The 10641-nt window shown below is 35.2% G+C and overlaps 1 protein-coding gene across 6 annotated transcripts in view; it reads right to left on the bottom strand.

Moving 5' to 3' along the window:
- Positions 1 to 664: 664 nt before the first annotated feature.
- The window catches only part of KCNH7 (potassium voltage-gated channel subfamily H member 7), a 405071-nt gene continuing 395094 nt past the window's right edge, over positions 665 to 10641 (bottom strand). For 5 of the 6 annotated variants that reach the window (XM_016146430.2, XM_016146424.2, XM_016146425.2 and 2 more), the window contains 2 exons: positions 5231 to 5423; positions 665 to 4230 (listed from right to left, as the gene is read on the bottom strand). In XM_016146430.2, the coding sequence (XP_016001916.1) occupies positions 3964 to 4230; positions 5231 to 5423 (460 nt within the window). In that variant the 3' untranslated portion in view covers positions 665 to 3963. Of the gene's footprint in view, positions 5424 to 10641 lie in introns of all 6 variants that reach the window. The other variant, XM_016146429.2, reaches the window with a different exon arrangement.

The raw sequence follows: 10641 nt of genomic DNA, 5'->3' as shown, positions 1-10641 counted from the left end.
AACCTAATAGTGCAAAATACAATTGAGAGGGATAAAACAATAACTACATTTTTGTTTTTCTGAATCAAAAACATTAGTCTTGGTAACAGTTGTTTAATTGAAGACAGCACACTGTGCAAAAGCTAAACTGTGAAATGTATTTGTTTTCCTGATTGTTTTTTAATATTTCTGGATGAGAACCAAAGAATCTAGCACTCTTTGAGCACCTACTATGTGCCAGGCACTTTACTATGTGACATTTCATTTCCTCCTCAAGCTTCTTCAAGACAGGTGCCATTATCTCATTTTTACAGATTCGGGAAAAAAAAAAAATACTCAGGGAGGTTAATTAACTTGCTCAGAGTCACACAGTCATTAATGAAGGAACTCACATTGAGCCAGGAGTTGGTCTGTGGAGCCCATGCTGTCATTGTTGATTCTGTTTTCATGTGCATCAGGATCTTATGGGGGAGGACCTTGTTAAAAGATCATTGTTGGGTTCCACCCCCAGAGTTTCTAATGTAGATTTTTGGTGCTAATTTGAGGTTTAGCACCACACTTAATATTATCACCTGGCTTCCAATGCATCTTTGAAGTCACAATACACATTTGTTTTACTGAAAAAATGTGATCAGAAACTTAACATTTGAACTTTTTTAGTAATTTATAAAAGTTCTGATTTGCAATAAGAAATCTACTTAAGGAAATTGACCTACTCTCGGCTTTATCCATGGATAAGCAACTGAAAGACCACCGTATATTATAAGTTAGTGTTGCAATTCATTTTGAGTAACTAGATCTACCGAATTCCTTTTTCTAATTATGGAAAGCATTCAGAAGTGTTCATTATCATTTTAGATATACTGATGAGTTGATAAATTTTATTCTTATACATGATGGGGTTCTAAAACAACATTTCAATAAGGAAATTGTTCTTTTTTTTTTAGTTATTTTATAACCATTGCTAGAGATCAACCTCCAAAAGTATCTTGTAAGTAACTTTTACACACTTCTATTAAACCTGATGCCAAATGCCAGTATGCCCTGACTTAGTTTCCGTATCTCCTGACTAAAAGAATTGGAAAGTTCAGCTGTAATGACCAACCTATAATAATGGACTTGAGAAATGGTGCTGTCTCAAATGTGCCCCTGCTTTCCTATATTTGTTGAATGAGTGATAAGTAATTAATAAACCCCTAAGAACATTGCTTCAGCATTTTTTTCTTCCTGGTTTGGCCATTAATAAATAAGAGCATGGGACTCCTAAATAGGGTAAAATTGTAAGTCTTTAGTTTTAGCTCTCTTCCCAGCAATTAATAGTAGGAAAATATCTAACCCAAATAAACTTCAGATTTTAGATGGTATTTTATTTAGGCTTGGAGACCAGGTAACAATATTTTTAGGTGGAAAGTAAAAGGTATTTATTATGTTAGTGCTTCTAATTACCTGGAAGGATAGCAGTTGCTATACTGCTGTTATTGGCCACAGCAATTAACCCTGGCTTTCAGCAGAAACCGAAGACAAAGGGGTCAGACTGTTCTTGCTACAACCCATGGAGAAAGTGACAGTGATTTTAGGCATTAGATCTTTGGCTGGATCAAGGGGATGAATTTTGTAAATTAAGATAATTGCTTTGGTCATAAGTCATTTTAACCACTGAGTCTTCCGATGTTTCTGCTTGAGTAATTGCATTTTTTATATTGCCCAGGCTCTTTTTAAGCTAATATTCCTGTAGGAAGGGACCTTCTTAATGCTGTTCAATTAAGAGATTTAGATTTTAATATCAAGCAATTAATTTATATCAGGGAAGAAAGAGGAAAAAAGGTTTGTGTTATGCTAGAATTTAAACAAGCCGGATACTTGCACTTTGTTCCACATCTTCCCATTCCTTCAAGCTTAGTTTTTATAAAGCATAAAGGCTTCATGTAGAAGGCTGAATTTAATGCGTTTTACCGAATGTTGCAGCTGAAGCCTTCACTAATCAAACAATCATATTTAAATTCCTCACCTGCCAAATTCTTTCTCTACAAATGAACAATCTCTGGTGAATTTATTCTGAATTTCCCTGGAGTTTACTTAGGCTGGCAATCCTTATGAAATTTGTTGCAGCTGCAAAAATGTGCCTAAATATAAAAATAAAATTCCTTAATCATCCTCTGAATCAGAGTTAGCCATTTCTCTCTTCCCTGCTAAGTACCCACAAATGTTTGTTGGATGAGAAAATAAAATCATGAGTTAGTCCCTAAATTTCTATCTGCATAACACCAAATGGTTTGGGAAGTTAGTTAAAATTATTATACTTTTACTGAATTGACTGGTCATTTGCCATCTGTACTTGATTGCATATGTTTTGGTTTTTAAAAAATTAAGCAAAAATTAATGTGTCCCTGCCTACAGATTGCCTTCCACACAGATTATTAATTTATGTGACCATTCAAAAATATATAAGAGCAATTTAAGGTCACTTTGATCATATTTTAAATAGTGCAATAGTTTTTGAAAATTTAAATAAATTGGTTATATCTGGAACAAATAATGTCAAAGATAAAGGTAAATCAATAGGTTATATTAAATCTGATGTGCATGGGTATAATGTTTCTTTAAAAATATATGAGTGTAAAAATATATGAGAATAAGTAAAGGACTAAGAATACTTCAACAAATTTCACAATTTTGTTCAGAAGGAAAGGATATAATGGTTCAATCTATAATGAGTTTAAAATTGTACTCAAATGAATTAAAAAATTAAAGAACTAGAACTTGACTAATCAGAATCTTAAATTAACTTGCAATTTTTTTTCTGTATGATTTTATGAGCAGCGTATACTTTCCCTAAAAGAAAATCTAACAGTTAAAGATATTAAAATCTATTCCATTGTATGTTTCAATATTCTGGGGTCAATTGATATTCAGCCCAATCTATATGCAGTAGGTTTTCATTTAAATCTCAATTAACAAAAGAGTTTAAACAACCAAATAAAACTGAAATTTTACTGCTGGTGTGTGGGTTTGCTTTTTAGGCAAGTAACTGCACATTGCTTTTCCACAGGTGGGATTAGAAAGCTATGGAACAACATATACTTAATGAAAGCTAATTTTGCCATGCAAATTTACTAAATTTACACATTTTTCAAAAAGAAAATTATGTGTGTGTCCACTCTTTTGATCAAATTTATGACTGCCCGAAAACATGAATTGGAAGAAAACTGTGGATATTCGTTTGTGTCAGTCACACGTTAGCAGTTCTTCCTCCCAGTCCACTGCCCCTGCCTCCACCCCAAAATTAGAGAACCTTGTTTGTAATCATTCAATATATTGTGCAAGTGGAAAATTTTTTAAGTAGTTTGTAAATGCAGTTAGTGACAAAATTTTAAATAGAAAGTCATTTTTGTTCTCATTAATGCTTGCCTATATTCATGTATTTGGAGTTGGTTTTCTACACTGTCAGAGATTTATAACTCCAAAATTGCCTTTTTTTTTTCAATGTGATAGAATGAGTGTATTAACTATAAACATCCCAATACAGAAGGGTATCTGTTCTCAAAAGTGACTAAGTTCCCTTTCTCCCCCTTGAGGATTATTTGAGTTGCATCCTTGAACAATTTTATCCCTTGGTTTCTTATTTGCTTGAAGGCATTTTCATAACAGTGTACTGATTTAGTAAAAGCATTAAATAGGAGTCTCCATGCAAGAGAAATTGGAGTTTCCTAACATGCACATGATTTAAAAAATTAAAAAAAAAAAAAAAGGTGCCTTAAGATGCTGGCAGTTTTAACATTTGGAACAAAAGAGTTCATATGTATATTTACATCGTAACTGCTCAGTAGTATTACCTTACAAGCTTCAATTTAGGAAAATATACAGTACTTTTGCATATAATGGTACCTTTGAGCCCCTGAGTCAAGTAGAGAGGATTTAAATACAAAAAGGAAAACAGCCATTAAAAGCACTTACATTGTATGTAGAGTAAATGGTACAAAATGATTATTTCCCTGGAAGACCAGGATCAGAAACATGCCTATGAAGACCCAAGATTCCTACAGTGCTTGGGGATGAATCTGTCAAAGAAGGATGCCTAATTGGATGAAGGTAAGTTTTTCTTTGCTGTGAGTGAAGCTCTAAAGAGAGATCACTGTCTTGTTTTAAAAGTGAAGTCAAGTTGTCTTCGGAAGCTGTGTTCAGATGCACGCCACTTGAGAGTGATTCTTTGGATTTAAGTTTAGATTTTTCAAGGTCTAGAAATTCGGGATACTGATAGAGAGAAAAGAAAACGTGTTTTTATAGTGAAAAGTAAAAAGGAAGAAAAATCACCCATCCCTAGTCAGAAAATATTTTCTAAATCCACTAAAAACAAAGAATAAAGGACATGGTTTTGCATACTTCCCAGCCACTCAAAACTAGTTAGAGATAAATAAGTGTCTGCTTCCATATATTAGAAAGATTGCATTATTTCCCTTCTGCACATTTCCTTCTATTATTGTTGTTTTATTTCCCAGAACATTTTGCACTAAATCTTCAAAATTCTAAAAAGTTTTACAAGATTTTTCTGTAAACTCTCATTTAAATCATCATTCTTATATTGAATTTGTCTACAGTGTTTAAGTAATTAAAAATGATTCCTAAAATAGAATTCTAAGGGAGTTAGACTTTCTTCTGAACATAATTCAAAAAGGCCCATTTGGAGGGCTTCAGAGGCAAGATAAAGGACACTATCATTTCTCCTCTTACCAGCCTCCAGGTAAAAAAAAAAAAGTTTAGCAATCTCTGGTGATGGGTGAGCCACACTATCTAAGATTACTAATGGGACTTGTACATCAGGTCTTCTCTGGCCAACAGCTATTTCTCTTACAGTTTCCTGATACCCTGCCCAAGAGTGCCTCTGGTCACAGAGCTAATGACAGACTTTTCTCTGAAGAGCTTTTTGGACTCAGCACTGTTTCTTATCTTTTAAAGCTTTACCATATATGAACTAAACAGACTGATTCTTGAGTCAGGCTTCTTTTTTTTTTTTTTTTTTTAAAAAGCTAATATTTTAAGGTCATTATTCTAGGTCCATTGTTCTCAAACTTTAAATGAGCATAAGAATCAGGAGAGTTTGTGTAAAATGCAGATTACAGGCCCCATTCCCAGAAATGCTAATTGAGTAGAATGAGAATCTGCATTTTCTACAGCACCCCAGGTAATTCTGATTCAGATGGTCCTTGGAAAACACTTTGAGAGACACTCTTGGTTTTATACTCTCTATACTCACTTGTGAAGAAGGACTGAAACTTCGATCTGTCTTGATGGATGCTCCCGGGTGACTGGTTCTCACTGGGTGGATGATGGGTCTCTGATACTCAGCTCCTGACGTTACCATACTGTAGGCTGGAGGCACCACAGTGGTTTGTTTCTGCAGCAACTGTAAGATGGTCTGGATGTCAGCAGTCATTTGGGATTCAAGTCTGCAGGAAAGACAGTCCCAAAATAGTTCACCATCGCAAAGAATTTGAGAAAATTTTAGCACTACTCTTGTGCACTGGGCTAATATGATTTCAAATTTACTTGTTTATAACTTAAGTGAAGTTGTTTTAGTCTACCTGTTTATGACAAAGACAAAAAAAAAAGTTGTAGAAGTGAAGTTGTTTTGATATAAAAATGATGTAAGTTGTGTCAAAATGTCATCATCTATCCGTTGTCATTGAGAAACATTCAGCAGCTCAGCTGCTGAGGGGCCCCAACCGGGGGCTTTTCTGAGAAGAACATGTGGAGAAGCAATGATGGTGAGGAGACGTTTAGACTATAAATACTGAGAGCTTGTGAGGACAATTGGAGACTTTTGATCTGGGCAAGGTGACACCTTGCTGACCTAAATAGCTCTCTGAGGATCTTGAGACATTTATTCCTGCTGTGGCCAAGATGACTCTTGAGACATTTACTCCTGCTGTGGCCAAGATGACTCTTTGGTCGGTAGTGGAGCTAAACAGCGCAGCAGTCGCAGGAAGAGAAGGGACATCTGTTCCTGCCACGTTGGGGCACTCCCTGAAGGTAGTGGCACAAAGCCCTGCGATGGCCCCTGGAGTGATAACTCTGAGCAGTCTTGCCTGTCCACACCAGCACCAGCACCTTTGTTCCCTAGCAATGTGCTCTAGCAACAAGGGACTTTTTTATCTTTGTGCTGGCAGCAGGTCCTCAGCTCTTTGTTGGACAAGTGCCTCTTCCCAGTGCCTATTTGTATAAAAGATACACCGTGTCTAAATTTAGGCTTTATTCACTGCACCTCTCCTTGCCTGGAACAGTAGTGTAATTAATCTACCATCACTTTAGAGCATGTTATTTATTTGGCTTATTAAGAGAGATTATCCGGTATGTTATTGGCTTGTGAAATTAGAAATCCCAAAGCAAACCTTTGTTAAATAAATTGCTGGCAAAGACAAAATCAGTCTCTGAGCATAATTTTGCCTCCCAAACAAAACAACAACCGACAAACAGAAAAAGAGTCCTGCTTTAAACAAGAAGGACAGGAGAGGGAGCACGGAGATTCTCTCCTGGCTGATCTAACTTTGCATGTCTCACCGATAGTTTTGATAAAGACCATTGCTCTCCTGCTCATTTAATAAGATCTTAACAGAAAAACAGCTGAATAGACTACATTTTTACATTGTACATTGCATTACGTTTTTACAATTAAGCTTTATTGATTTCAAAATGTAAAACACTGAGAATCTATTTTTAATCAATAATTGCCTTTGCTTTTTAATCAGGCTTTCCTTGGTTTCTTGTGAACATTTATCTATTCTATAAAAGAGAGATTTGGTAGTACATTTCTTTCATAGTTAAAACAGTTGGATAATTCCTTATGCGTTTCAAATTTATATTATCTTTATTTTACTTTGCCTCTCTCCTATTCACATTCATTATAGTAATGTTAAGTACTGCGAAATGCTAAAATTCTTTTCCCATTTACAGTTCAGGGCCTTTGGTATTTAAGACACAGACAAAATGTAAAAGTTCACTTGCTTCTATTATCCATCTGGCTTGCAAAATACCAATCTGATCATTTTCCTCAAAGCTCCCAAGTAGCCAACTGGCTTGTTAATTTCATTCTCATTTTAAATTAAAATTCAAGGAAAAATAGTAAAATACAATAGGTCTGATTCTTCTCCTTTGGATGTGTTAACAGCGTTAAAAAAGGGAATTTTGTAGGCATAGGAACAGAAAGTTTGGACCATATGCCCCTTTAAAAAAATTCTTCTTTTAACCCTTTATTGCTCTGTGCTTACTATTTTGTCTCTGAATGATAAATGCCGAGAAAAGCTAAATATTACCAATAATGTTAAAATCATAGAACTAATTTTGCTCAGTTATATACATTCTATATATATGAAAGAGAACTTAGCCTTTGATTTGAAAGAGAGCAGAATAAACCTGAAAAACATGGGAAAAGATTACTTTTTGTCTTTTTTAGTTCTTAATATTAACTGACACTATAACTCTTCCCTCTGAGAAACATTATTCTTGCAGGTTTTCTATATTTGGTAGATATAGCTCTAAAATTTACTGTCTTCTAAACCAATAGCTATAAATTATACATGATTCTGCCTTGCAAATAGCAAATCACACATTGAAGAAAGAAAAATCGAATTATCAACTAGTTTATTTATCTACTTGTCACTCATAGGCTCGATCTAGTTTTTTAGTGACAACTAAATTGAACAGACTGGTTATTTTATTGTTATACATCAATTTTTCACTCCTCAAGGTCCCGCTCAAATTTTATCTGCACTCCAAAGTCTTCCCTTATCCAACCTATTCAAAATTAATTTCTCTCTTCTCTAACACCCCAAGGAAAAGTCTACATTAAGTCTTCATTGTAAATATTTTTGTACAAATTTATTCTTTCATTAATGGCACTTAAAATTTAGTGAGTGGCTTACACGTTTATTACATTGAATCTAAAAGGATTTGGGGATGGGGACTGCAATAAAACCTTCATCAACAATGGGTTTTCAAGACTCAATAGAGAGTAAAAATTATGATAATGTTTCTGAGTGCTATACATCCTTTGTCAAACAGCAGTGATCTCTGAGAAATAGGATCTGTATTATCAAGGATTCTATCTATCTGAATAGTTTATTACAGAAAAATCTACTGAAAGGTGGGGCTTCACTAATTGCAACATGCTGCCATTAATGGGACTTACTTCACCTTCGCATGTGCAGGTGAAGTAACAGGTGCAAGAGGAGAACTGAGACTGTGTCATCATGCCTCAGATGATACTGTGGACCACTTCTGTCAATAATTTAGTTGTTCATTACAGGAAAATTTTTTCAGAGAAAAATAAGAATAAATGAATAGATAACTTCACTTTTTTAGGATATTTCTACAGATGAATTCACTGAAGACAGCCAGTCTGATCATTTGAAAAAATAAATTGCTTATCGAACAAATTTTATTACTCCAGACTTGCTTCAAGATCCTCATCTCATTGTGTCCACCAGTTCTGAGCTATTGTATCATAAACTTTGCTCATTTCCAATCAATTCATTACCTTGAAAGACCTAGACCCTTAAATCCTGTAAATATCCTACTTCTTACTTCCTTTTCTGAGATACTACTTAGGTATCTCGGATGTCAGGATGGTAGTCTTCATTCCTGCTGTGATTTAAAATACTTTGTTTTGTTAACTGGTTATCTAATATTTTGGGTATTTCATTGCAATGAATTGAATGTTGATGCCCCGCCCCTCCCATTCACATGTTGAAGCCTTAACCCCCAGTGTGGTGGTATTAAGGTATGGAGTGAGTTGAGAGGTGATTATATAAGTCATGAGGGTAGAGAGCCATCATGAATGGGATTAGTGCCCTTATAGAAGAGACCACAGAGAGCTTCCTCCTGTCTTCTACCACGTGAGAACACAGCGAGAAGACAGCCATCTCTGAACCAGGAAAATGGCTCTCATCAGATGCAGAATGTGCTGGCATCTTGATTTTCAGCCTCTAGAACTGTCAGAAATAAATATCTGTTGTTTATAAGCCACCAGTCAATGATATTTTTTTGTCATAGCAGCCTGGACATACTAAGACATTCAACAAAGGAGGGATTTAGTGAAGAATTTTTTTACTATGCATAGGTTATATTTTTATGTTTTATGACTAGAGTCCACTGGCTTAATTGGCAAGGTATCTTACTGAGACTAATTTGGTTTACTCAAGGAGGAATTATATAAACTTTTTAAAAAAATGTTTCTGGCCTTTAAAACAGAAAAGAACAACCCAATTTTATGAACTTTTTTGGTCAGTGAAGGGTACCAGAATATGCCACCCAAAATATGCCACTTTGACATATTGACTATTTTGAGCTGTTGGGAATTCAAAAACAAACAAACAAACAAACAAACAAACAAAATAGCAAATGCAGGAAGAGGCTTTCTGTGAACTCTCCTTATCTGCCTAATGGCAAATGCCCCTAAAGGACCTCAATTGTCACAAATCCCCTCTCTGGGAGTTTCACCACCAGGGAAGATTGACTTTTGTCAGAAGAGAGGAGACTACAAGTTCATACCACACCCATGCAAACTTTGTCACAAACTGTCATGCTTCCCATCTAAGGGCTTATTCACCTTTCTAAAAATGATTTACTCTCCTCTAAGATGCTCACATCCTCCTCCCCTTTCTCTATTAAGATGGTATATAATCGTGAATTCTAAGCAACCTCGGGAGTTCCTCATTTTCTTCTGCTATCTCCTTTGTATACATGTTAATAGACTTATGTATATTTTTCCCTTGTCAATCTCTCTTTTATCACAGATATCTCAGCCAAGAACTCAGAAAGTTAGAGGAAAAACTATTTTTCTCTCCCCTACAACATAGCTATACTGCTGTGTAAAATGAATGTTTTCATTCACTTTATTCAAAGGCCCACAATATACCGGGCATTGAGTTAGGTAGGAAGGTAAAGGGAGGACATGATGATAAATAAATATGAACTCTGATCTCAGGTGCTGACTGGAGTGACCACGTAGGAAGGAAAAATGAAGGAAGTGCACAAAATACTGTAACACTAGGTGAAGGAACTACACAGTACTATAATGAAGGCACACAGATAAATTGCTCTGGATATTCTGAAAAAGATGAGATCATTATTAAAAGCTTTTACATTCTCTAGGGCTTCCCTATTCAAAGTGTGGTCAAAGCTGGGAGCTTGTTAGAATGTAGAATCTCTGCCAACTCCAGATCTACGAACTTAGAATCTGCATTTTAACAAGATCCCCAGTGCTTCGAATGCACATTAAAGTTTGAGAAGCATTGCTTTAGGATCAAGTGTTAATGATTTCCCTAAATATGTATATCTGTGGGCATGATATATAAATATAAAAAAACATTTCTTATGTGAACCTTTACCCCAAATATAGTTTAATTGGCTATTAAAGCAGAAAAGCAGCAATAGGAAGGACTATTCAAGATCAACCATTTATATTTGTTTTTATTGCACTGTGTACTTAATATGTGTATTTGGATGGGATGAATAGAGGTAGAAATTCACAGTTTTACATTTGAACAGAATGCTGAAGCTAAGCAGGGTAGACTCAACTCTTGAAAGTGTCCCAAGATTCTCACTCTGCAAAGTTGAAGTCTGAATTGAGTTGCCCTCTTCAAACTTGTTTTTGTCTTTCTAGAGTAA

The sequence above is a fragment of the Rousettus aegyptiacus genome, unplaced genomic scaffold (genome assembly GCF_014176215.1).
Source record: "Rousettus aegyptiacus isolate mRouAeg1 unplaced genomic scaffold, mRouAeg1.p scaffold_m13_p_2, whole genome shotgun sequence".
Classification (NCBI taxonomy): Eukaryota; Metazoa; Chordata; class Mammalia; order Chiroptera; family Pteropodidae; genus Rousettus; species Rousettus aegyptiacus.
Note: the sequence above shows the minus strand (reverse complement) of the source record. Positions and strands in the feature narration are given on the sequence as shown.